General features: G+C 44.2%; 1 protein-coding gene across 6 annotated transcripts in view; it reads left to right on the forward strand.

Annotated features, from left to right (window-relative positions):
• Window positions 1-26,639, forward strand: part of RPS6KL1 (ribosomal protein S6 kinase like 1) — a 141,859-nt gene that overhangs the window by 16,670 nt on the left and 98,550 nt on the right. For all 6 annotated transcript variants that reach the window (XM_030215346.1, XM_030215342.1, XM_030215345.1 and 3 more), the window contains exon 2: window positions 9,493-9,831. In XM_030215346.1, coding sequence (XP_030071206.1) covers window positions 9,573-9,831 — 259 coding nt within the window. In that variant the 5' untranslated portion in view covers window positions 9,493-9,572. The remainder of the gene's footprint in view (window positions 1-9,492; window positions 9,832-26,639) is intronic.

Below are 26,639 nucleotides of genomic sequence, written 5' to 3' on the forward strand. Positions count from 1 at the left end.
CCGTCTTGTCTTTCGCCAGGGTCGCTTTACTCATAATACCCCTCTCCTCAAGTCGCTTCACTGGCTCCCTATCCATTTTCGCATCCTGTTCAAACTTCTTCTACTAACCTATAAATGTACTCACTCTGCTGCTCCCCAGTATCTCTCCACACTTGTCCTCCCCTACACCCCTTCCCGTGCACTCCGTTCCATGGATAAATCCTTCTTATCTGTTCCCTTCTCCACTATTGCCAACTCCAGACTTCGCGCCTTCTGTCTCGCTGCACCCTACGCCTGGAATAGACTTCCTGAGCTCCTACGTCCTGCCCCATCCTTGACCATCTTTAAATCTAGATTGAAAGCCCACCTCTTCAACATTGCTTTTGACTTGTAGCCACTCGCCCCACCTAACCTAGTTAGTAGCAACAAGCCATGCTACCAATCATGGGGCAAGCAGTGGCTTCCCCCATGTCCACCTCATTAATGGACTATGGACTTTTCTTCCAGGAACTTGTCAAAACCCCTGGTAAGCCTTCCTCAGATGAGAGGTCTACCACCGGCTGATTTCAGGTGATGTGGAGGACTTGCAGCTCATCTGCATATCCTTACAGCCTTCTCCGGGGTGACTCCCAGGACCACTCCGATTCACTCAGGGCCTCCGCTCTAGGTGCCATTTTTCTCTTTACATCTATTTTTCTCCCAATTACTACTTATGGCACCAGTACACTTTTTCTTCTTGGCACTGTCCCTTCCTAATTTGTTTCTCCATCTTAAACCACTGTACACTGTAGGAACACAATTTCCACCATCTGTATTCGTCATCTCACCATCTCTTTTTTTCCTCTTCCTTTTTCTCAGCTCTCAACCTTAAACATTTCCTTCCTTCTATTCATCCATCTCCTTTCTATCTGAGTACATCTCGCCTTCGTCGCTGTCGTCGTACCTCTCCTCTTCTCCGTACTCTCTTACTCCTTCTCCTGCTCTCCGCTGGGGACATTAATCCCAATCCTGGTCCTCCACACCTGTCCTCGTCCTATCCATGCAAACGATTCCGGGATGTCTCCAATCTCATCTCTATTCCCCTTCTCGTGTGCCCTGTGGAATGCCCGCTTGGTCTGCAACAAACTTTCCTTCACCCATGATCTCTTCATCTCCCGTTCCCTTCAACTGCTCGCCCTAACTGAAATCTGGCTCACCCCTGACGACTCTGCCTCAGGCGTGGCCCTATGCCATGGAAGTTATCTTTTCTCCCACACTGGGGCGGGGGCCCAGTTGGCCGCGGAGGAGGCGTCGGGTTTCTACATTCGCCCTCCTGTAGTTTTCAACCTCTCCTCCTACTGCAATCTGACTGCTTCTCATCCTTTTGAAGTTCACTCCATCCGTCAATTTCTACCCGCTGCCACTCAGAGTTGCAGTCATTTACCGCCCCCCCCTGAGAAGTCCCTCTCTTCCTTCCTTACCAACTTCGATGCCTGGCTCTCCGTTTTTCTTGAGCCCTCATCCCCATCCCTCATTCTTGGAAACTTTAACATACAAGCCGACGACCCAACCGACTCTTACGCTTCTCAGTTCCTCACTCTGACATCCTCCTTCAACCTCCAGCTGAGCTCCACCAACCCTACTCACCAAACTGGCCATTGTCTTGACCTCGTCCTCTCCTCTACCTGCTCACCCTCCAAATTCTGTGCCTCAGCTCTTCCTCTCTCCGATCATCACCTGATCACCTTCACACTTCATCACCCTCCCCCTCAGTCCCGCCCAACACTATCCACTACTTTCAGGAATCTCCAGGCTGTCGACCCTCCCACCTTATCCTCTAGTATCTCTAATCTCCTCCCTTCCATCATGTCCTCTGAGTCTTGTCGACAAGGCTGTCTCTGCTTACAGCGCCACTCTGTCCTCTGCTCTGGACACCCTTGCACCATCCATCCCCTGTCCCACAAGGCATACTAATCCCCAGCCCTGGCTGACACCTTGCATCCGATACCTTCGCTCCTGCGCCCGATCTGCTGAACGCCTCTGGAGGAAATCTCGCACCCATACCGACTTCATTCATTACAAATTCATGCTATCCTCCTTCCAGTCCTCCCTATTCATTGCCAAACAGGACTATTACACCCAATTGACTAATTCTCTCGGCTCCAACCCTCGTTGTCTCTTCGCCACCCTCAACTCCCTCCTCAAAGTGCCCTCCGCTCCTACCCACCCCCCATCACTCTCTCCTCAATCATTGGCTGACTACTTCCGCAACAAGGTGCAGAAGATCAACCTCAAATTCACTACCAAGCCACCTCCTCCTCTTCACCCTTTAACCCACTCCCTCAACCAACCAACCCAGGTCTCCTTCTCCTCTTTTCCTGATATCACCGAGGAGGAAACCGCCCACTTTCTTTCCTCCTCGAAATGCACCCATCCCCACCAACTTACTAAACACCATCTCTCCTACTGTCACCCCCCCCCCCATCTGTCATATCCTCAACCTCTCTCTCTCCACTGTAACTGTCCCTGACACCTTCAAGCATGCTGTAGTCACACCACTCCTCAAAAAAACATCACTAGACCCTACCTGTCCTTCCAACTACCGCCCCATCTTCCTTCTACCCTTCCTCTCCAAGATACTTGAACGCGCCGTTCACAGCCGCTGCCTTGATTTTCTCTCCTCTCATGCCATCCTTGATCCGCTGCAATCCGGTTTTCGCCCTCTACACTCGACAGAAACAGCACTCACTAAAGTCTGTAATGACCTGTTTCTTGCAAAATCCAAAGGTCACTACTCCATCCTCATCCTCCTCGACCTATCCGCCGCTTTTGACACTGTTAATCATAATCTACTCCTTGCCGCACTATCCTCATTTGGATTCCAGGGCTCTGTCCTCTCCTGGTTCTCCTCTTATCTCTCCCACCATACCTTCAGAGTACATTCTCATGGATCTTCCTCTACCCCCATCCCGCTCTCTGTTGGTGTTCCTCAGGGATCTGTCCTTGGACCCCTTCTTTTCTCAATCTACACCTCTTCCCTGGGCTCGCTGATCTCATCTCATGGTTTCCAATATCATCTTTATGCTGATGACACCCAGCTTTATCTCTCCACACCAGACATCACTGCGGAAACCCAGGCCAAGGTATCGGCCTGCTTATCCGACATTGCTGCCTGGTTGTCCAACCGCCACCTGAAACACAACATGGCCAAGACTGAACTCATTGTCTTTCCACCCAAACCAACTTCTCCTCTCCCTCCAATCTCTATTTCAGTCGATAGCACCCTCATCCTCCCCGTCTCATCTGCCCGCAACCTCGGAGTCATCTTCGACTCCTCCATCTCATTCTCTGCGCATATCCAGCAGACAGCCAAGACCTGTCGCTTCTTTCTCTATAACATCAGTAAAATTCGCCCTTTCCTCTCTGAGTACACCACCCGTACTCTCATCCACTCTCTCATTACCTCTCGCCTTGACTACTGCAACCTACTCCTCACTGGCCTCCCACTTAACCATCTATCCCCCCTTCAATCCGTTCAGAACTCTGCTGTGCGTCTTATCTTCCGCCTAGACCGATATGCTCATATCACCCCTCTCCTCAAGTCACTGCACTAGCTTCCGATTATGTACCGCATACAATTCAAGCTTCTCTTATTAACCTACAAATGCACTCAATCTGCAGCTCCTCATTACCTCTCTCCCCTCATCTCCCCTTACACTCCTACCCGTAACCTCCGCTCACAGGACAAATCCCTCCTCTCAGTACCCTTCTCCACCACCGCCAACTCCAGGCTCTGCCCTTTCTGCCTCGCCTCACCCTATGCTTGGAATAAATTCCTGAGCCCATACGCCAAGCCCCCTCCCTGCCCATCTTCAATTCCTTGCTCAAAGCCCACCTCTTCAATGTCGCTTTCGGCACCTAACCATTATTCATCTATTCAGGAAATCTAGACTGCCCCAATTTGATTGACTGCACTGTTTTGTCCTTTAGATTGTAAGCTCCTTCGAGCAGGGACTGTCCTCTGTGTTAAATTGTACAGCGCTGCGTAACCCTGGTAGCGCTTTAGAAATGTTAAGTAGTAGTAGTAAATATGCTAACTGCTGTTACCACATCCTCTGGCAGCAAGTTCCACAGCTTAACTATTCTTTGAATGAAAAAAATTCCGCCTATTTGTTTTGAAAGTATTTCCATGTAATTTCATAGTGTGCTCTAGTCTTTTTGTACTTCTTGAAAGACTGAAAAATTGATTCCCTTCTACCTGTTCTATACCACTCAAGTCCGCAATCATATCCCTCCCTCCCCCTCAGCAGCCTCTTTTCCAAGCTGAAGAGCCCTAACCTCTTTAGCCTTTCCTTATATGGGAGGAATTCATCCCCTTTATCATTTTGGTCGCTCTTTGGCCCTTTTCTAATTCCGCTATATAATTTTTGAGATATGGTGACCAGAACTGAACGCAATACTCGAGGTGAGAGAGGCATTTTAGTATTTGTGGTCTTATTTTGTAATCCTTTCCTAATAATTCCTAGATTTTTTTGGCTGCTGTCATAACACTAGGCAGAAGATTTCAACATTTGTTTACAATGGCACCTAGATCTTTTTCTTGAATGCTGATTCCTAAGATGGACCCTAGCATCAGGTAACTATGATTTGGATTATTGTTCCCAATGTGCATCATTTTGCATTTGTCCACATTAAATGTTATCTGCCATTTGGATGCCCAGTCTTGCAGTTTCCTAAAGGCTTCTGCAATTTTCACAATCCACATGTGTTTTGACAACTTTGATAGTTTTGTGCCATTTGCAAATTTAATCACCTCACATGTCCTTCTGTTTACCAGATCATTTATAAATATGTTAAATAGCACTGAACCTAGTACAGATCCCTTCAGCTGTCCACTATTCACCCTCTTTCATTGAGAAAAATGGCCATTTAACCATACCCTCTGTTTTCTGTCCAAAAACCAATTCCTAATCCACAGAAGTTCATTACCTCCTATCCCATGACTTTTTAATTTTCTCAGGAGTCTCTCATGAGGAACTTTATCAAAAGCTTTCTGAAAATCTAGATACACTACATCACCTGGCTCACCATTATCCATATGTTTATTCATGCCGCGGCCTTCAAAGAAATTAAGCAAATTGGTGAGGCAAGACTGTCCTTGGCTGAATCCATGCTGTCCCATTAAACCATGTTTATCTTTGTGTTCTGTAATTTTATTATAGTTTCCACTATTTTCCCCTGCAAAATAAGACCACAAATGCGTGGGATAAGCATAAAGGAATCCTGTGCAGAAGGAATGGATCCTCAGGAGCTTAGTCAAGATCGGGAGGCGGGGCTGGTGGTTGGGAGGCAGGGATAGTGCTGGGCAGATTTATACGGTCTGTGCCAGAGCCGGTGGTGGGAGGTGGGGCTGGTGGTTGGGAGGCGGGGATAGTGCTGGGCAGACTTATACGGTCTGTGCCCTGAAGAGCACAGGTACAAATCAAAGTAGGGTATGCACAAAAAGTAGCACATATGAGTTATCTTGTTGGGCAGACTGGATGGACCGTGCAGGTCTTTTTCTGCCGTCATCTAATATGTTACTATGTTCCCCTGCATCGGTTTACTGGTCTGTAATTTCCAGGATTACCCCTGGAACCTTTTTAAAAAATCGGTGTTACCTTGTCCACCCTCCAGTCTTCAAGTACTATGGATGAGTTTACAGATCAGCAATTTCATGTTTTGCGTTCTTTTGATACCCTGGGGTGTATACCATCTGGTCCAGGTGATTTATCACTCTTTAATTTGTCAGTTTGGCTCACTACATCTTCCAGGTTCGCTGAGATTTCTTTCAGTTTCTCCGCATAGTCACCCTTGAAGACTGTATCTGATACAGGTAGATCTCTTGCATCTTTTCCTGTAAAGACTGAAGCAAAGAATTCATTCAGTCTCTCTGCTATGGCCTTGTCCTCCCTGAGTGCCCCTTTTGCTTCTTACATAAGTATTGCCATACTGGGAAAGACCAAAGGTCCATCAAGCCAAGCATCCTGTTTCCAACATTGGCCAATCCAGGTCACAAATACCTGGCAAGATCCCCAAAAAGTACAAAACATTCTATACTGCTAATCCCAGAAATAGTGGATTTTCCCCAAGTCCAGTTAATAATGGTCTATGGACTTTTTCTTTAGGAAGCCGTCCAAACCTTTTTTTTAAACTACGCTAAGCTAACCTAACCACCTTTACCACATTCTCTGGCAACGATTTCCAGAGTTTAATTACACGTTGAGTAAAGAAATATTTTCTCCGATTCATTTTAAATTTTCTACATTGTAGCTTAATCGCATGCCCCTTAGTCCTAGTATTTTTGGAAAGCGTAAACAGACGCTTCACATCTACCCGTTCAACTTCACTCATTATTTTATAGACCTCTATCATATCTCCCCTCAGCCGCCTTTTCTCCTAAAGCGGCTAGGGCTCTTCAGCTTGCCTTTCCTCATAGGGAAGTAATTTTATCATTTTTGTTGCCCTTCTCTGTGCCTTTTCTAATTCCATTATATCTTTTGTTTTAGATGCGGCGACCAGAATTGAACACAGTATTCAAAGTGCGGTTGCACCATGGAGTGATACAAAGGCATTATAACATCCTAATTTTTATTTTCCATTCCTTTCCTAATAATACCTAACATTCTATTTGCTTTCTTAGCCGCAGAAGGTTTCAAAGTATCAACGACGACACCTAGATTCCTTTCTTGGTCTGTGACTCCTAACGTGGAACCTTGCATGACGTACCTATAATTCGGGTTCCTCTTTCCCCACATTAATCACTTTGCACTTGCTCATGTTAAACGTCATCTGCTATTTAGACACCCAGTCTCCCAATCTCGTAAGGTCCTCTTGTAATTTTTCACAATCCTCCCGTGATTTAATGACTTTGAATAACTTTGTGTCATCAACAAATTTAATTACCTCACTAGTTACTCCCTTCTCTAGATCATTTATAAATATGTTAAAAAGCAGCGGTCCAAGCACAGACCCCTGGGGAACCCTACTAACTACCCTTCTCCATTGAGAATACTGACCATTTAACCCTACTCTCTGTTTTCTTTCTTTTAACCAGTTTTTAATCCACAGTAGAACACTACCTCCTATCCCATGACTCTCCAATTTCCTCCTTCATGATCATTTGATTCCTTCACAGGCTTTCTGCTTCTGATGTACCTGAAAAAGGTGTTACTATGAGTTTTTGTCTCCACGGCAATTTTTTTTTTCTTCATATTCTCCTTTAGCTTTCTTTATCAGTGCTTTGCATCTAGCTTGACACTGCTTATGTTGCCTGCTGCTTTTCCCATTCTTTGAAGGATGCTCTCTTGGCTCTAATAACCTCTTTTGTTTCATTTTTTTTAACCATGCTGGCTGTCATGTGCTCTTCTTTCCACCTTTGTTAATACGTGTTATACATCTGGAAAACAATGGGAAATATTTCCATATCCTTCTGCCACATTTTCCTGGTCTCGGACTACATTTCGTCACACTTGAAGATTTTTTCTTTGTCTATTTGATTCTTGTTGGTTCCTGGATCAGTTGCTCCAAGAAGCAGGCATTTAGTACGTCTAGGAATTTTACCTTCCTAGCGCTGGCATACTCTCTTGCACACAATATCAATCTCTAAGCTTATGGTAACAGTTTATGCTGGCATTTTTTTTCAATCACTTATGAAGCGCCTCCAGTTGTTGCTTTTTGTGCTGGGTTAGAAAATTTGATTGAATTACACCTATGCTCATTCACCTGCATTGGCTGACCCTATCATAGGGAATTAATATTGACCCTATCATAGGGAATTAATATTTTTTGACACATACGGCTTAGCACATGGGTAATCGGTTACCTGCCTTCTTTCACTATACCTTATGTTCCAGAGTGTGTTCTTTGTTCTCTTAATGGGTATCATTTGGTGCATTGACTTCTTTAGACTCAATTCACCAATCAGTGTTATTTGTTTTTTTTTTTTCTTTTCTTTTCTTTTCCTAAATTGTGAAAATGCCTTTGTATCTGTATGCAGAACTGTGCCATTTGGATGCTCAGTCTTGAAAGGTCCTCTTGTCACTTTTCTTTCACAATCCTCTTGTGATATAACAACTTTGAATAACTTTGTCATCAACAAATTTAATTACCTCACTAGTTATTCCCATCTGTAGATCGTTTATAAATATGTTTAAAAAAAGCAGCGTTGACATTTCACATCCCTGGGAAACCCAACCAGCTTCTCCATTGAGAATATTGATCATTTAATCCTATTCTGTATTTTGGTTGTTTTTTTTTTGGTTGTTTTTTTTTTCTATATTTTAACAGGTTTTTTTTTATCCACAATAGGACATTACCCATGACTTTCTGATTTTCCTTAGGAGTCTTTCATGAGATACTTTGTCAGATGCCTTTTTTGAAAAATCCAGATACACAATATTGACCGGCTCACCTTTTTATCCTCATATTTATTCACCCCTTTAAGGAAATGTAGTAGATTGATGAGGCAAAACTTTCCCTTGACTAAATCCATGTTGGCTTTCTCATTAACCTATGCTTATGTATATTCTGTGTTTTTGTTCTTTATAATAGTCTCTACCATTTTGCCTGGCACCAGCATCGGGCTCAGTAGTCTATAATTTTCCCAGATCACCTTCTGGAACATTTGCCACCCTCCAGTCTTTCTGTACCATGCTTGATTTTCAAGATAAATGATATATTACTAACAATAGCTCTAGAAATTAATTTTTCAGTTCTGTCAGTACTCTGAGATATATATACCATCCAGTTCAGGCAATTTGCTACTGTTCAGTTAGTCAAATTGCCCCATTACATCTTCCAGGTTTAGAGATTCGTTTCAGTTTCTTGACTTATCAGCATTGGATACCATTTTTTGGTACTGCTGTTTCTCTCTGTCCCTGTCTCTTCTCCCTTCTCCTCCACCCCTATCAAGGTCTGATACTTGTATGTATATTCACTGACCAAAGCCACTTTGTTGCAAAATCGCTGTTCTCACTATACCTGCCAGTAAATACCTACGCACTCCTGAACTTCCTTACACATATTGTAGGAAAGGCTCTACATTTTGTAAGCCTTTGTAAATTATCCAGGAAACTGTGAATATCGTCCATTTTCTAACTTAGGTATCTTATACAAAATGAGGCTTTAACCTAAAATTCAGACTCAATTCTTATGGGTTTTTCTTTCAGCTCTAGCTTGCAGTAGCTTGAGGCTGGGGTTCCACATGGGGTGAGGGATTTTTTTTATTTTAATTTTTCTGTTTAATCATTGTAGGATACAGATATAGTTAGTGGCTCAGCTTTTAAGAGGAAACTGGTCCTACCTCAATGCAGTCATGCTGTCCTTTTGGTAATTTTTAGTGTTCATTTGAGGACGCTACAGAACAGTTAATATTACTGTTGACGCAGATCCCTCCACATTTTTAAATTAGTTTTAGTTCCATGTTTATAAATTTGGTGCAAATAAAGTTTTCTCTCTCTCTCCTCTTTCTTTCTTTTTTCTCTCTCTTTCTAGGGATTTCTGCATCCAGCCCATCTTGGGTACAAGAATGCAGTAAATAGAGGCCATGTTGTCCTCGCTAAGCTGAAGAAGCCATGAACTGTGGCTCAAGGGACCATTGCCAGGATTCAGAAGTTGAAACCCGCCCCAGGGCACCCTCGCGGGCTCGGCAGTATCTAGAACAGATCCGAAGCTGTGTTACAGTCAGTGTCTCCGATGTGCAGAAGTGGGATTATCTTGTGGATGCAGCTAAGCAGATCCGACTGGCTCTCGAACATGATGTCGGTGAAAACTATGAGGAGGCCTTCAACTTCTACAAAAATGGCGTAGACCTGCTCCTGAGTGGCTTACAGGGTATCCAGTCGAGGAGGGGGTTGTATACAGAGTATCTGTGGAGGGAGGGGAATTGTGTATGAGGTGTCCATGCATGGGAGATAGTGTACAGGGCTATTGCAAGAAGGGCACTGTGCAGCCCTTCTGAGTCAGTCTGCACCTGGAAGAGAAGGGAGAAAGCAGCACATACATGGGGAACGAGTCATGTTCAGGGCATGCATTTATAGGGAGAGAGGGTGTATGTAGGTTAGCTGTATGAAGAGAGATCATGGTTATGCAGAGTATATGCAATGGATGAGGCTCATGGGGGAAGGGTACTTCAGGGTAGCTGTAGGGAACATCATGTATTGATGGTGCTGGGTGGGGGGTTGGTTAAAAAAAAAAACTTGAGTTTATTGGTGGGCAGTACAATGCTGTGCCCAAATTATGTTGGGTTATAAATTTCCGTGGAACCCTGTAGCTTTGTTTTGTTTTTTTTGCTTAATAAATCTGCTCTGGGGCTTAGTATAGCAAAACATTTTTTAAATCCAATAGTGTATGATTGATTGCAGCCTGTATAACACTGCTCAGGCTTGGAAAAGCCCTGAACCACCCTCCATTCAGTCTTAGAAGTGCTGTTTACAATATATCTGTACTATGGGAATCTTAGGGTTACGCATTTGAAGGATTTGGGGAAATGAGAAAAGTTGTGGAGTCCCCTAGCTCAATGAACTTTGTAAGAGAACACTCTTGTTCTGGGGCATGTCGAGAGCAGTTTGTATATCCTGGAGTCTCAGTTTTGGTGGATGGAGAGAGAGAGAGATTAGAGGGAATTTTATATAAAACTTATATAAAGTGAGGTTAAACTGAGCTTTGTTTTTGTAAGACTACACTATTTGCTATGTTGTGTGCTATATTTCTTGATTGCTTATTTGTAGGCTGGTTCCTAGTATTGTAATATTCATGCTGTGCTTGTTTTCAATAAAATACCTTGTTGAATTAAAAAAACAAACCAACCAAAAACACATTCTCTGAGGACAAGCAGGACATCATATACTTGCATCTGGGTGACATCATCCAATAGCCTGCTGCAGAGATGCTCCTTAGCATTGCCATTTCCAGAAGCTTTTAGGACTGTCCAATATGCACATGTGCGCCTTCCTGCTGCCATCACCATCACACAGGATAAGGACAGTCCTTTCTGCAGCACAGAGCACGTTTTTGCCTGCTGTTCCCGCACCACGTGCTATTTTGTTTTTCTCCCTTTGAGGAATTTGATGTTCAATTTTTGTCCCGCAGATCATTCTGGAGACTTGCGGGTTATATCCATCTACCAGCAGGTGGCGATATAGAACTACTACTACTAATCATTTCTAAAGCGCTACTAGACATACGCAGCGCTGTACGCTTGTACATGAAGAGACAGTCCCTGCTCGACAGAGCTTACATAGTAACATAGTAGATGACAGCAGAAAAAGACCTGCATGGTCCATCCAGTCTGCCCAACAAGATAAACTCATATGTGCTACTTTTTGTGTATACCTTACCTTGATTTGTACCTGTCCTTTTCAGGGCACAGACCGTGTAAGTCTGCCCAGCACTATCCCCGCCTCCCGCCACCGGCTCTGCCACCTAATCTCGGCTAAGCTCCTTAGGATCCATTCCTTCTGAACAGGATTCCTTTATGTTTGTCCCACGCGTGTTTGAATTCTGTTACCGTTTTCATTTCCACCACCTCCCGCGGGAGGGCATTCCAAGCATCCACTACTCTCTCTGTGAAAAAATACTTCCTGACATTTTTCTTGAGTCTGCCCCCCTTCAATCTCATTTCATGTCCTCTCGTTCTACCTCCTCCGGAAAAGGTTCGTTTGCGGATTAATACTTTTCAAATATTTGAACATCTGTATCATATCACCCCTGTTTCTCCTTTCTTCCAGAGTATACATGTTCAGGTCATCAAGTCTCTCCTCATATGTCTTGTAACGCAAATCCCTTACCATTCTTGTAGCTTTTCTTTGCACCGCTTCAATTCTTTTTACATCCTTCGCAAGGTACGGCCTCCAAAACTGAACACAATAATTAGGACAGACAAACAGGACAAACAAGAGATAAGGGAATATTAAAGTGAGGATGATAAAATAAGGGTTCTGAACAAGTGAATAAAGGTTAGGAGTTAAAAGCTGCATCAAAAAGTTGGGCTTTTAGCTTAGATTTGAAGACGGCCAGAGATGGAGCTTGACGTACCGGCTCAGGAAGTCTATTCCAGGCATATGGTGCAGCAAGATAAAAGGAACGGAGTCTGGCGTTAGCAGTGGAGGAGAAGGGTGCAGATAAGAGAGATTTACCCAGTGAACGGAGTTCCCTGGGAGGAATGTAGGGAGAGATGAGAGTGAAGAGGTACCGAGGAGCTGCAGAATGAATTCACTTATAGGTCAATAAGAGGAGTTTGAACTGTATGCGGAAATGGATAGGAAGCCAGTGAAGTGACTTGAGGAGAGGGCTAATAGCATAACGACACTGGCAGAATATTAGTCATGCAGCAGAATTATGAACAGATTGAAGAGGAGAGAGATGGCTAAGTGGGAGACCTGTGAGAAGCAAGTTGCAATAGTCTAAGCGAGAGGTGATAAGAGTGTGGATGAAGGTTCTGGTAGTGTGCTCAGAAAGGAAAGGGCGAATTTTGCTGATATTATAGAGAAAGAAACGACAGGTTTTAGCAGTGCTGAATATGTGCAGAGAAGGAGAGGAAGGAGTTGAAAATGACCCCTAGGTTACGAGCTGATGAGACAGGAAGGATGAGAGTGTTATCCACAGAAATAGAGAATGGGGGAGGAGGAGAGGTTGATTTAGGGGGAAAGATAAGAAGCTCAGTCTTGGTCATGTTTAGTTACAGATGGCGCTGAGACATCCAGGCAGCAATGTTAGACAGGCAGGCTGATACTTTGGCCTGGATTTCGGCCGAGATTTCTGGTGTGGAGAGGTAGATCTGGGAGTCATCAGCGTAAAGATGATACTGAAAACCATGGGATGAGATCAGAGTACCAAGGGAAGAAGTATAGATGGAGAAAAGAAGAGGTCCCAGGATGGATCCCTGAGGTACACCAACTGACAGTGGGATAGAAGTAGAGGAGGATCCACTAGAGTATACACTAAAGGTACACTGGGAGAGAGAAGAAGAAAACCAGGAAAGAACAGAGCCTTGAAATCCAAGTGAGGACAGCGTATCAAGGAGTAGGCTGTGATCAACAATGTCAAAAGCAGCAGATAGATCGAGAAGGATGAGGATAGAATAGAGACCTTTGGATCTGGCCAGGAACATATCATTGGAGACTTTAGCAAGCGCTGTTTCATTTGAATGAAGGAGGCGAAAGCCAGATTGAAGTGGATCAAGAATAGCTTGAGATGAAAGAAAGTCAAGGCAACGGTGGTGAACAGCACATTCATGTATCTTGGATAGGAAAGGGAAGAGGGAGATGGGGCGATAGTTGGAAGGATAGGTAGGGTCCAATAAAGGTTTTTTAAGGAGTGGTGTGACTACTGCATGTTTGGAGGCATCAGGAACAGTCGCAGTGGACAGTGAAAGATTGAGGATATGACAGATGAAAGGGATGACAGTTGGAGAGATAGTGTTAAGTAGATGGGTGGGAATAGGATCAGAGCTTTGCCATAAAGGATACTTTTGCAGCAGCTTCCCCTTCAGTATGCTCTGTATATCAGCAGGTGACTAGACACATCCTGTACAGCTCTGTTTGGTGCTGGCACCTGCCCTGTCCTTCAGGTTCAGTTGAGCTAGGGGGTTTTGGAGAGTTTTAGACTTGGGGGTACATCTGGTGGTGCCTTGATCTCCCCTTTGTTTCTTTGGCTGACATATTTAAAAAATAAAAATATCTCCTTACTCTTAAGAAAAGGAAGAAAAACTACTTTCTTCAGTGAGCAGTCTTTAGTACCAATTCATCTTGGCTGTGTCTTTGCCAACAAATCTGTAAGTTGTTATAATGTTTCTCTGGGCTGATAAGTTGTTGACTCTTTCTGTGCTAATGGCTGCCATGGCTGACACAGTTAAATGTTCCTCCTGGTGTGGGAGCCAGTGAGCAACTTTGGGACTCTGTACATCCTGCATTTGGTGTGTCTTCTACCAGACTCCCATCTACTGACTTTGCCGCAAAGGCAGCTCAGGGCACATTGGAGGAGCCATAGGCAGCACTTTTGGTGGGCTCCAGGGTACTTTGCTCGGTGTGTGCATCTGCATGCTGCTCTTCTGCCGGGCCTTTGCTGAGTCCCTCTGAGACGACAAGCTCAAACACTCGCCCGTGAGGTTCTCAACACTGTAAGTACTTAATGTAATTTACACTCACCTCAGCATGCGGTCCCAGCAGAGTATGTGAAATGCAGTTTGGTGTGCTGTGTTCGTTAAACCAAGTTGGGGTGCTGCTTAGGCCTGTTGTCAAGGAGTTGCTGCTGAAAGTCCAAAAAACAATATTAAAGACACAACAACCAAAAAACAAAACAAAAACTTGCCTCAGCTTGAACTTTTGCAGCAATTGTGAGAAGGTGGCCATTTTGCATTTCCCATGCTGTTAGCTGCAACTGCTGTTATTGCTTTCGTTTCTGCATTTTATGCAGCTGTGCACATAAGCACCGCCATACTGGGAAAAGACCAAGGGTCCATCAAGCCCAGCATCCTCTCTCCGACAGCGGCCAATCCAGGCTTCAAGAACCCGACAAATCCCCCCCCCCCCCCCCCCCCCCAAAAAAAAAAAAAAAAAATATATATATATATTTATATTTATAATAATGTTCAATGGACTTTTCCTTTCAGGAATCTGTCCAAACCCCCCTTAAACTCCGTAAGGCCAACTGCTGTCACTACATTCTCCAGTAACGAGTTCCAGAGTCCAACTACACGCTGAGTAAAGAAAACCTTTCTCCTATTTGTTTTAAATCTACCATATTCTAGCTTCATCTTGTGTCCCCTGGTTCTGTTATTTTTTGAAAGTGTAAGCAAACGCTTCACATCTGTCCGCTCTACTTCGCTCATTATCTTGTAGACTTCTATCACATCACCCCTCAGCTGCCTTTTCTCCAAGCTGAAGAGCCCTAACCGTCTTAGCCTTTCCTCATAGGGAAGTCGTTCCATCCCTTTTATCTTCATCGCTCTTCTCTGCACCTTCTCCAATTCTTTTATATCTTTTTTTGAGATGCGGCGACCAGACTTGGACACAATATTCGAGGTGCGGTCGCACCATGGAGCGATACAACGGGATTATAACATCCTCGTGTTTGTTTTCCATCCCTTTCCTAATTATACTCAACATTCTGTGTGCTTTCTTGGCCACCGCAGCACACTAGGCAGAAGGTTTCAACGTCTTGTCAACGATGACTCCCAGATCCCTTTCTAGGTCTGTGACTCTTAACGCAGAACCTTGCATGACATAGCTGTATTTGGGTTCCTCTTACCCACATGCATCACTTTGCACTTGTCAACATTGAACTTCATCTGCCACTTGGACGCCCAATCCCCCAGTCTCGTGAGGTCCTCCTGTAATCTTTCACACTCCTCCTGCTACTTGACGACCCTGAATAACTTTGTGTCGTCTGTGAATTTAATTACCTCACTCGTTACTCCCATCTCTAGGTCATTTATAAATATGTTAAAAAGCAGCAGTCCCAGCACAGACCCCTGAGGGATCCCACTAACTACCCTTCTTCATTGAGAATACTGACCATTCAATCCTACCCTCTGCTTCCTATACTTCAGCCAGCTCTTAATCCATAGTATTACCCTACCTCCGATCCCGTGACTCTCCAGTTTCCTTTGGTGCTACAGCTGCTGCCATTGTCATAGACTTTTCTTCCTCATCATATTTAGGGTAGGGGTTGCAGGAAGTTGGACTTTGGAGGGCATTTATTTCCTCAGCACCAGGAAGTTGGACTTTAGAGGGCATTTTTTCCTCAGCAACCCCCCTCCCCATTTTTAATTAAAAAAAAAAGTCCCTGTTCCCAACCTGCATAGTTTATTCCATCAGATCCCTTCAGTCTTTTTTTTTTCTTAGCAGTCCATGTTTACATCTTGTGGAGAAGTAAGTTCTTTTCTTTTCTCCTGCTGCAAATACGATTTATTTGTGTCACGATGGTGACTGATTCCTTGTCTGTGCTCACCTCGCCCTCTGGTGGCCAGAACCGGTGGCTGCTATGAACTGTCACCCGTTCCAGACTTCAGCCCGGTCTGGATCTTCTAGGCTGCCAGACTTGCTTTTCTTGTTTGTGCCTGAACTGCACCCGTAGCTGCCTTGTGATTCCTGCAGCTTGAACTTCAGCTGCTGATGGGCTTTTTAACCACCTGGAAACTTCTGTGTTTGCCTTTGCATCGTCTAAGGTCCCTGGTATGTTGGTGTGCTCTGTGCACTTCTGCCTAGTCCAGTTTCTTGTCTGAGGTACTTGTCTGTTTCTAGTTAATCTGTGTGTAGTTTAGCTTTGGTTTTATTGCTTATTTCGTAGTCTTGTTTCTGGTCTGTATTCCTTGTCTAGTTCTTGATTGTCTGTGTTCCTTTCTTCGTGGCTGCCTGGCAGCTTTCAGTCCTTGTTCTTGAGCCTGTCTGCTTTCTACCTGGTGTGGTATTGTTTGTCTGAGAGTCCTAGTCTAGTATTCTGCCTAGCCTCCCTTGTGTTTTCTAGACCCTGTGTGTATCCTGTTGGTATCCAGTTCTTGCCCTGTCCTGTAAGTCCTGCTGGCTGCCGGCACTCAGGGGCTCAACTCCTGGGGAACGGCGGTCAAGCGCAGGTGAAGTCTAGCAGTTCCTGCTCTGCCTGTTCCAGCTTGTTTGCCTCAGCTGCAACTCTAGTCCGGGGTTCCAGTCCTGTTCTGCCTTGTCTCTGGTTTGGGGGTGGTTTTGCCTGCCACTGCCGCTCCACGGCAGTGGTCCAAGGGCTCACAGATCCAGTTTCTGCCTGGAAAACCTAACAATTTGTAAGCTTATAAGATTTGTTAGCCAGCCAGAATCAGCCTGATAGAAGATAGATATACTCAATAGCAAGGGCATTCAACCTCCTTTAGGTTTTGCAGTTTTACACTGACAGGGTGACTGATATAGCACTCTTTAAAGTCTCTGAGACCATTTGTAGGCTCCTCACTATCCAGACCATGGCGCTGCGGGGTGGAGATGTCCTTGAAAACAGATGTCACTTCAGCTGGGTGAAAGACCATAGTAGAGCAGATTCAAGGGCCTACAGGCCATACCCTCACGACCATTACCATTTCATTTTCAGGTTGTCTGAGTTGGTTGCATATCAACCTGCATGAATTAAATGTGTTACCATTTCACGTCGCCTGAACCTGCAAGATTAGCTGTTCATCATTTTCAGTTTCTGCCAAATTGGATTCCTATATTTGATTTGGTCTTGCTGAATGCTTCCTTGGGTGAAATGTTTTCCAGAAAGTGCTGATTGGATAGATAAACGAAATAACTAATTATTTTAGCAGTACTCCATGAAAGGCATCTCGCTTTGTTACATTCGGTGATTATTTCCCTCATTCTTGAAACTGCTATGCTCTTCTAAGATCCTGCACAAAAACATTTGTTAAACTGGCCTCATGGAGTGGCAGGCAGTTGCCTGTTTGCTTTAATGGCCATCATGCTCCCTATGCTACAATTTCCTTTAGACCAAATAGTTTTATGGATTCATCTGGAAAGCCAGAATTTTATCATATTTCATAATTGAGACCTTGGTCAATAGTAGTGACTCTGCATACAGGGCAGTTTTTGTTCAGACAACATATCTCCACAGGCTTCCTTGGCCACTCTATTTATTTTTGGTGGTGTCACATTCATTTCTCCAGGGAAATCACTCTAAGGGGCCCTTTTACAAAGTGGTGGTAAGCCCAGAATGAGCTTACCGCTTGCTAAAAAGGAAGTACCGCCCAGGCTACTGCAGCAGCCCCAATTCCCACCCCCAGCGCGCCATCATATCTGGTGCCCAGTAGGGCATTAAAAGGTTTTGCTCCTGCACCTATGGTAAACCTTGCCCCCCCCCCCCCCAATTTTTTTACTACTGATTTCCTGCAGGTCCCTGTGTCATTCTCTACTACTATACTTATCATTTCTATAGCACTACTAGACGTACGCAGTGCGAAGAGACAGTCCATGCTCAACAGAGCTTACAATCTAATCAAGACAAACAGGACAAATAAGGGAAATACTTAAGGTGGGAATGATAAAGCAGACATGGTTACTGAAGAAGTGAGTAAGGGTTAGGAGTCAAAAGCAGCCTCAAAAGGTGTGCTTTTAGCTTAGATTTGAAAATAGCCATAGATGGATCTTGACATACTGGCTCAGGAAGTTATTCCAGGTGTATGGTGCATCAAGATAAAAGGAACAGAGTCTGGATTTGACAGTGGAGGAGAAGGGTACAGATAAGAGGGATTTACCCAACAAGTGGAGCTCCCGTGAGGAGTGTAGGGAGAGATAAGAATGGAGAGATACTGAGGAGCTGCATAGTTAATGTACCTGTAAGTCATTAAGAGGAGTTTGAACTGTATGGGGAAACAGATAGGGAGACAATTAAGTAACTTGAGGAGAAGGATGATATGAGCATAGCAACACTGGTAGAGTATTAGTCGTGCTGCAGAATTTGAACAAATTGAAGGGGAGAGAGATGGCTTAGTAGGAGACCTGTGAGAAGTAAGAGGACCTTACAAGATAGGGAGGCTGGGCGTCCAAATGTCAAAGGGCGTTTAATGTGAGCAAGTGCAAAGTGATGCATATGGGGAGAAGGAACCCGAACTATAGCTACATAATGCAAGGTTCCACATTAGGAGTTGACAACCAGAAAAGAGATCTAGGCATCATCGTTAATGATGCGTTGAAATCCTCTGCTCAGTGTGCGCTGACAGCTAAGAAAGCAAATAAAATGTTAGGTATTATTAGGAAAGGAATGGAAAACAAAAAGGATATTATAATGCCTTTGAATCACTCCGTGGTGTGACTACATCTCAAATATTGTGTTCAATTCTGGTTATTGCATCTCAAAAAAATATAGTGAAATTAGAAAAGGTACAGAGAAGGGTGACAAAATGATAAAGGAGATGGGAAGATTTCCCTATGAAGAAAGGCTAAAGTGGCTAGGGCTCTTCAGCTTGGAGAAAAGACGGCTGAGGGGAGATATATGATAGAAGTTTATAAAATGAGTGGAATGGAACCGATAGATGTGAATCGCTTGTTTTACTCTTTTAAAATACAAGTCTAGGGAGCATGCAATGAAGCTATAAAGTAATAAATTTACAACTAATTGGAGAAAATATTTCTTCACTTAAAGTATAATTAAACTCTGGAATATGTTGCCAGAGAATGTAGTAAATTAGTTAGCTTAGCGGGGTTTAACAAAGGTTTGGATAGCTTCCAAAAAGAAAAGTCCAAAAGCCATTATTAAAATGGACTTGGGGAAAATCCACTGCTTATTTCTAGGGTAAGCAGCATGAAATGTACTGTTTTGGGATCTTGCCAGGTACTTGTAACCTGCCACTGTTGATGCTCTCTCTGTCCCAGTATGGCAGTACTTTTGTATTTATGTAACATGGTTTAATGGGACAGACTTAGCATAGGTTCAGCCAAAGGAAGTCTTGCCTCACCAATTTGCTTGATTTCCTTGAAGGTGTGAATAAATGTGTGGATAAAGGTGTGCTGGTTGATCTAATATGTCTATATTTTCAGAAAGCTTTTGATAAGCTTCCACTTGTGACTCCTGAGGAGTCATGAGATAGGAAGCAAGGTTCTGGTGTGGATTAGGAATTGGTTGTTGGACAGAAAACCGAGGGTAGGGTTAAATACTAATTTCTCTCAATGGAGGATGGTGAACAGTGGAGTTCTGCAGGGATCTGTATTGGGACCAGTGCTATTTAACATATTTATAAAGGGTATGGAAATCGGAATGATGAGTGAGATGATTAAATTTACAGATGATAAAAAAAACTATTCAAAGTTGTTAAAACATGTGGACTGAAGTATTTGCAGGAAGACCTTGGGAAACTGGACGACTGGGCATCTACATGGCAGATGAAATTTAATGTGGACAAATGCAAGGTGATGCACATTGGAAAGAATAATCCAAATTATAGTTACCTGATGCTAGGGTCCACCTTGTGGTCAGCACTCAAGAAAAAGATCTGGGGGTCACGTGATGTTGCACTGATGAGCAGCCGCGGATCGCCTCGGCTGTGTCCCACCCACTGTAAATGATCGAGCAAGCCCCAATACTTCTTTACCCCCAGCCATCTTGGGACGCACACTGAGCCTTGGAAACTTTTTTTCTGGATATTTTGATGATCATCATACCTTTTGTAGGCTAGGATTGATGCTGGATTGTCGCCCTTTTCGTGGGGATCGGGGGGGGGGGGGGTCGCTGGATATATTGTGCTAATACGTTGTTCTACCAGCGTCCTACGTATTTGTTTGCCAGTTAAATCCACAAGACAGCCCCTGAGGCAGCCCTTTTTGGGCAAAACACGGCCAGTGTCGGGCGATGTAAGGAGATTGCTATTGCATGAATAAAAGTCCATATATCTATTACTGATCTGCTTTCATCTTTTCCATCACTGCAATTGATTACATGTTTAGGGGATCGCTTTAACACTTGGACAGCATCATTTACAGTTCTTTGACGGTGAATGAGACACCTGTTCATACAAACATAAAACAGGGCTGTCTTTATATTTAAAAGCAGGATTTTACTTAAGCAGTTTATTAGACTGTTCACCGACTTAGAAAACGAAACTTTGTGTTTAAGGAACTCTATTCTGGGAAACCTGCCAAAGTTGGAATGGTCCAAAAATATGTTCCCTGTGAAACATAAAGAAAGACATTGCAGTTCGGGAAGAGTTCCAAACCTCCAGTAGCTGTGCAAACACAGCTTGAACTCTGAAAGTAAAGTTAGTTGAAACCCACAACCCAAAGAAATTAATACCAGGGTGTGGGTTAGTCATTATCTTATCTAGATCTTAATAGAACCTCCAGTCCATGCGCGCATACAGATACAACCCTTTTTGGGATGTTATTGGGGTACCTGACACTTAGCATAAATTCTAAAAGGAATAGGTTTTGGGTAATACCAGCCTTAGTGAAGTGTCAGAAGCAAATATGTACCTTCTTATCCTTGGGTCCAAGCTCACTAAACCCTACATAATAGAAAGAACTAACTCCACAACCAAGTATTATATAAAAAATAGTGTGCATTTATTTACAATAGCAGCAAAGATAATGTGCAAAGAAGGCAAGAATAAAGGCATAGGAAGTCTCATCATAGAAGCAGCTCAGAGTAAACACACATAAATCCCTGACTCCTAAGTAAGAATTACACTGAGCCTGCAGCACTTATACAAAAGTACATGTCACATACAATCTGATGCAGAGTTCTAGCAGGTGGCAGCGTGTTCCTCAGATGTTCAATCAGATTCAGTGCAAGTCTGCTGCTTGGATGGAAGTAGCCTTTTTCCTCAAATAAGAGCCCCTTTTTATGCACAAATCATGGGCTGCAGCTGTGCTAATGATGTACATTCTGGCTTTGGAGGTGATGCACACATAACACTGTTATCCCTATTATTATCATTTCAGGGACCCCAACTTTATTTCACTGGCTCTACTTTGATGGGGTCACCTTGACAAGATGCTGGGGTTTCATAAACAACGTGCAGTGTGCCAGCCATTGTGTCTCTTCAGCTGCATGGGAGACTCTAAGAGATCTTGGCTGTTCTGAATATGATGTCGATGCCAATAGCAACCTTGTTATTCTAGCACATCAGGACCCTTGTCAGTAGTCTTCGTCTGTATATGAGCTCACAGCTTCAGCAAATAACAGGCTTTAGCAATAAAATTTGGAATAGCTCTGAGTCTGCATCTTAAGGTCAGGTTGTTGGTGCTGGATAGTGCCATATATTATAATCGCATATATGTTTGCTGTATAGGAGTGCATATAGTGCTTGTTTTGCTCCTATGTTTCTGTCCACTGTCAGATAACAAATATTAAGTAAACCCGTGCCGCCATGTAAGTTCAGCTTGTGTACGGTTGCCATAGGTAGCCAAGGCTGCCTTCCCTTCCACAAAAATTTCTGGAAAAGCCTATACAGTAGCTTCTCATCTCTATTTTTTTTAAGTATAAAGGCAAAAGTTAAAAAGACATACAACCAGTGAGGTGCCAAAATCATATTGAACAGATGAATACGGCCCCACAAGGAAAGAAAGTACATGGCCCATAGCTGCAACTTACAAGCCCTGTCTTCTAGCAAAGGTTGTATATTTAGGTGGTACAGAGCAGACAAGTCCACTGGAAGATAAATCCATAAATACTTTAACTTCCAGTCTTCCCTTAGCAATGGAAAGGGCCCCCTCCAAGTTGTGCACACTTCAGGATGTACCGGAAGGTCTTTGGAGTTGGCTTGATTAAATGAAAATCTCCAAAATATGGCCAAATTCCTGTATTAACTGTTACAGCCTCGGCAAAGATGACTGGCGGTTGGTAAGATTTAAGGTAGTCTACAGCTTCTTATGCTCATGAGATGCTACTGGTACCCCTAAGAGCAAGGGGTCCAGGGCTATACGACAAATCAGTGCCTCTAAGCATAGTATATATAGTAATGGGGAGAGTAGGCACTCCTGACGAGTACCCCACTGAATGGAAAATTGCTTGGTCTGCTCCCCATTGACCAGAATTTGTTCTTGCGGGATGGTGATAAAATGCTTCTATGGTCTCTAAGAACCATTGACCTATGCCCATCCATGACAGTATCGAAAACATATGAAACCAGTGTACCTTTCTGTGTCCAAACTGATTGCCAAAGCTGGGAGGTTCCGTAACTTGCAGCCTGACATGGCTTGTAGGGTTTTCAGAATGTTATGGATGGATTGTCTGTGCCGAACAAATCCAGCCTGCTCCACAGCAGTCACAGTAGGGGAGGTAGGGCGCCAACTGATTTTGCTAATATTTTGGCAGGAGCTTCACATCTACATTCAATAGCAAGTCTGGACTATAAGAATCAGCCTCTTTAGGCTTTCCAGTTTTAGGAATCATGGTAAAAAGAGCCATGTTATCTTGAGGGGGAAAAGTCTTCTGTGCAGCAACAGATTGGAAGTATACTGAAAGAAGGCCCAAAATCTGTAATTGCAGCAGCTTGTAAAATGCCCTGAAAACTCATCTGCTCCTGGTGCCGTATGTGGACACAAAGACTTGATAGCCTCTTGCAACTCTTTTGCCTGAAGTGATGCATTTTAAATTAGCTATCGCCTCTGGGGGCAACCGAAACAAAGCCGCCTGATCGAGAAAATCCTGAGATGTGGTACTGGAAAGGTGCAGTCTGACTAAAGAGATCGGAAATTATTTTAAAAAATAGATACTATGCAATCACTGCGATTTGCAAAACATCCCGTGGGATCCACTAGGGCTGAAACCATGTGGGTGCCCCCCCCCCCCCCCCAAGATTTAACCATCCGAGTCAGAAGGTGACCTGCCTTATTGATAAATCCTATGGTATTTGTAATGGTGAAACACCGTACTATGAATTCATGAATAAGACTAGAGTTACTTGGGTTGAGACAAGAATGTTTGTGGGCCTGGGTAAGGTGCTCAAGTGTATTCACTCTGTGACCACCACAATTGGCGTTCCAACTGTATAATCCCCGCTGCAAGCTTTTTCCTCCAGAGACAGGTGTAGGCTATAATATTGCCCCAGAGCACTACCTTTGCCGTTATCCCAGATCAACTGGACCTGGTCTATGTGTTGAAAGTCTTGCCCAGAACTAGCCCCATTTTCAGGACACAGACTGTAGAAGTCTTGCCCAGAACTAGCCCCACCACCCAAACACCAGCCCCGCCTCCCAATCTCAGCTAAGCTTCTGAGGATCCATTCCTTCTGCCAGTGGCATAGCCACAGGTGGGCCTGGGAGGGCCAGGGCCCACCCATTTAGGGCTCAGGCCCACCCATCAGTAGCACATGTTTAGCAGTAGCTGGTAGGGATCCCAAGCTCCGCCAGCTGAAGACTTCCCCCTGAGATAACGAAAACGCTACTCTCCATGATACTAGCACCTGCACATGCTCAGTTTTCAGCGTAAGCCTGCTGCAGACTGCCAAGGTGGAAAGAAATGTTTTCCCGCCAGCTGAGATATTTTTTTTTTGGGGGGGGGGGAGGGAGAACACTTGGTGCCCACCCACTTCTTGCCCAGGCCCACCCAAAATCTGTTGTCTGGCTACGCCCCTGCCTTCTGCACAGGATTCCTTTATGTTTATCCCACGCATGCTTGAATTCCGCTACCGTTTTCATCTCCACCGCCTCCCGTGGGAGGGCATTCCAAGTATCTACCACTCTCTCCGTGAAAAAATACTTCCTGACATTTTTCTTGAGTCTGCCCCCCTTCACTCTCATATCATGTCCTCTTGTTCTACCGCCCTCCCATCTCCGGAAAAGGTTCGTTTGCGGATTAATACCTTTCAAATATTTGAACGTCTGTATCATATCACCCCTGTTTCTCCTTTCCTCCAGGGTATACATGTTCAGGTCCGCAAGTCTCTCCTCATACATCTTGTAACGCAAATCCCATACCATTCTTGTAGCTTTTCTTTGCACCGCTTCCATTTTTTTTACATCCTTAGCAAGGTACGGCCTCCAGAACTGAACACAATACTCCAGGTGGGGCCTCATCAACGACATATACAGGGGCAGAAACACCTCTTTTCTTCTGCTGGTCACACCTCTCTCTATACAGCCTAGCAACCTTCTGGCTACGGCCACCGCCTTGTCACACTGTTTCGTCGCCTTCAGATCCTCAGATACTATCACCCCAAGATCCCTCTCCCCATCCGTAACTATCAGACTCTCCCCGCCTAACGCATAATTCTCCCGTGGATTTCTACTCCCTAAGTGCATCACTTTGCATTTCTTCGCATTGAATTTTAATTGCCAAACCTTAGACCATTCTTCTAGTTTCCGCAGATCCTTTTTCATGTTTTCCACTCCCTCCCCGGTGTCCACTCTGTTACAAATCTTAGTATCGTCCGCAAAAAGGCAAACTTTACCTTCTAACCCTTCGGCAATGTCACTCACAAATATATTGAACAGAATCGGCCCCAGCACCGATCCCTGAGGCACTCCACTACTCACCTTCCCCTCCTCTGAGCGAATTCCATTCACCACCACCCTCTGGTTTCTGTCCGTCAACCAGTTCCTAATCCAGTTCACCACTTCAGGTCCTATCTTCAGAAGTAGTGCTGAAAGTCTGGTTTATGCATTAAATAGGAGGGAAAACACCAGCCCAGGGTAACCTGATAATGAGAAGGCACCTCTAGCACTATCCACACCATAGCATGGTCAGATATGGCCATCCACTGCATGGCATGGTCAAATATGCCCTCCAGATCAACCTTTACCTGATGCAAACAGACCCCTCAACACCAGTGTAATCCAGGCAGATAAGGTACTATGAGCTCTTGAGCAATGAGTAAAATTGTATTCGGTCAGATGGAGTAACAGCCAGGTGTCAACTAGGTCAAGGGCTTGTGCAAAAGAAGCTAAACCCTCCCCCCAACCTATCCTTCCCAATCCCAAACTTGCATTTGTGGAAGTACTGTCCATTGTGGGGTCCATCACTAGGTTCATATCGCCAACCTGTTCAGAACAGGGAACCACACGTTGCAGAAGGTCTGGAAAAGAAGTTATGAAAAGGAGTTGAGCTGTAGACCTCTAAGTAGAATTCTCTGCTCTGCACCCATAGATGTAAAAATAAGTAATGCCTGTAGGGATCTGCAAATAAAAACAAATTTTGCTGTGCATGCCAAAGTGTTTCTTTTCCCTGATAAGGAGCACAGTGCCCTCCCTGCCCCCCATCCTGGCTCCCAAAGAAGAGTAAAACACCTCCCCCACCCAATGTCATCTAAGCTTTTGACGCTCAGCGTTAGTGAGGCGAGTATCCTGGAGACACACTATGTTGCTAGCACAATGTTTGAGTGCAGTTAAAATTTTGGCCCTCTTTATCGGTGAGGTTATACCTCCCCCATCCCAGGAGGTAACTTTACACACACTAGTTGCCATCTTCCATGCCAACAAAGAGGCCCAATTGAAATTCCAGCCTGAAGAGTAGTACTCCAGGGGCACCAAGATCCACCACTCCTTTAAAAGAAATTTAACAATCGTCCTCTCCTCATCTGATGCTCTACCCCATCCACTTCCACACCAATACCCCTTGCCATCCTCTCATCTCCTTCCCCTGCCAGCCCATCCAAACCCCAGTATCCACAATAGTGTGAACCACATAAGCATGTAGTTGAGATCCAGAGACCACATAATTTGCAATGGGGCCCTTTGCTCTCCCTCCCCAACAAAGAATAAAATAACACCCATCCCACTAGTGGGAAACACTCCAAACCAGAACAATTTTGAAATACATACAGAGAACATATTGGATAACTTTCAATCATCTCCCCGTCTCCATATTTGAAGAAAAATAAAGTAACCTGCCTTCCAGGGCGTTCTCATGGTGGAGAAATGGAGAACAAGTCAGGTACCCTCCACACTGGATGCGGCAAGATGGTTATCGTATTTCTGTGGTGCTTCAAAATATTCATGTGCCTACCACTGGCCATTGATAAACGATTTTTAATGTGGCCAAGTATAGAAGCATAAACCAGAAGATCTTCTCATTGGCATACAACTGTGTAAATGTTTTTGACAACGATCTTGTTGGGCCATAGAATAGTCCTGAAAGATCTTAATTGGCTCCCCTTCATACTGTAAAGTATCCCACTTCTGGCAGTAACCTCTGAGGATCTCTACTTTGTGGACATAGTTGTGAACCTTAAGAATCATCATTCTAGG

Source organism: Microcaecilia unicolor, chromosome 9, assembly GCF_901765095.1.
Source record: "Microcaecilia unicolor chromosome 9, aMicUni1.1, whole genome shotgun sequence".
In the NCBI taxonomy this organism is placed as follows: Eukaryota; Metazoa; Chordata; class Amphibia; order Gymnophiona; family Siphonopidae; genus Microcaecilia; species Microcaecilia unicolor.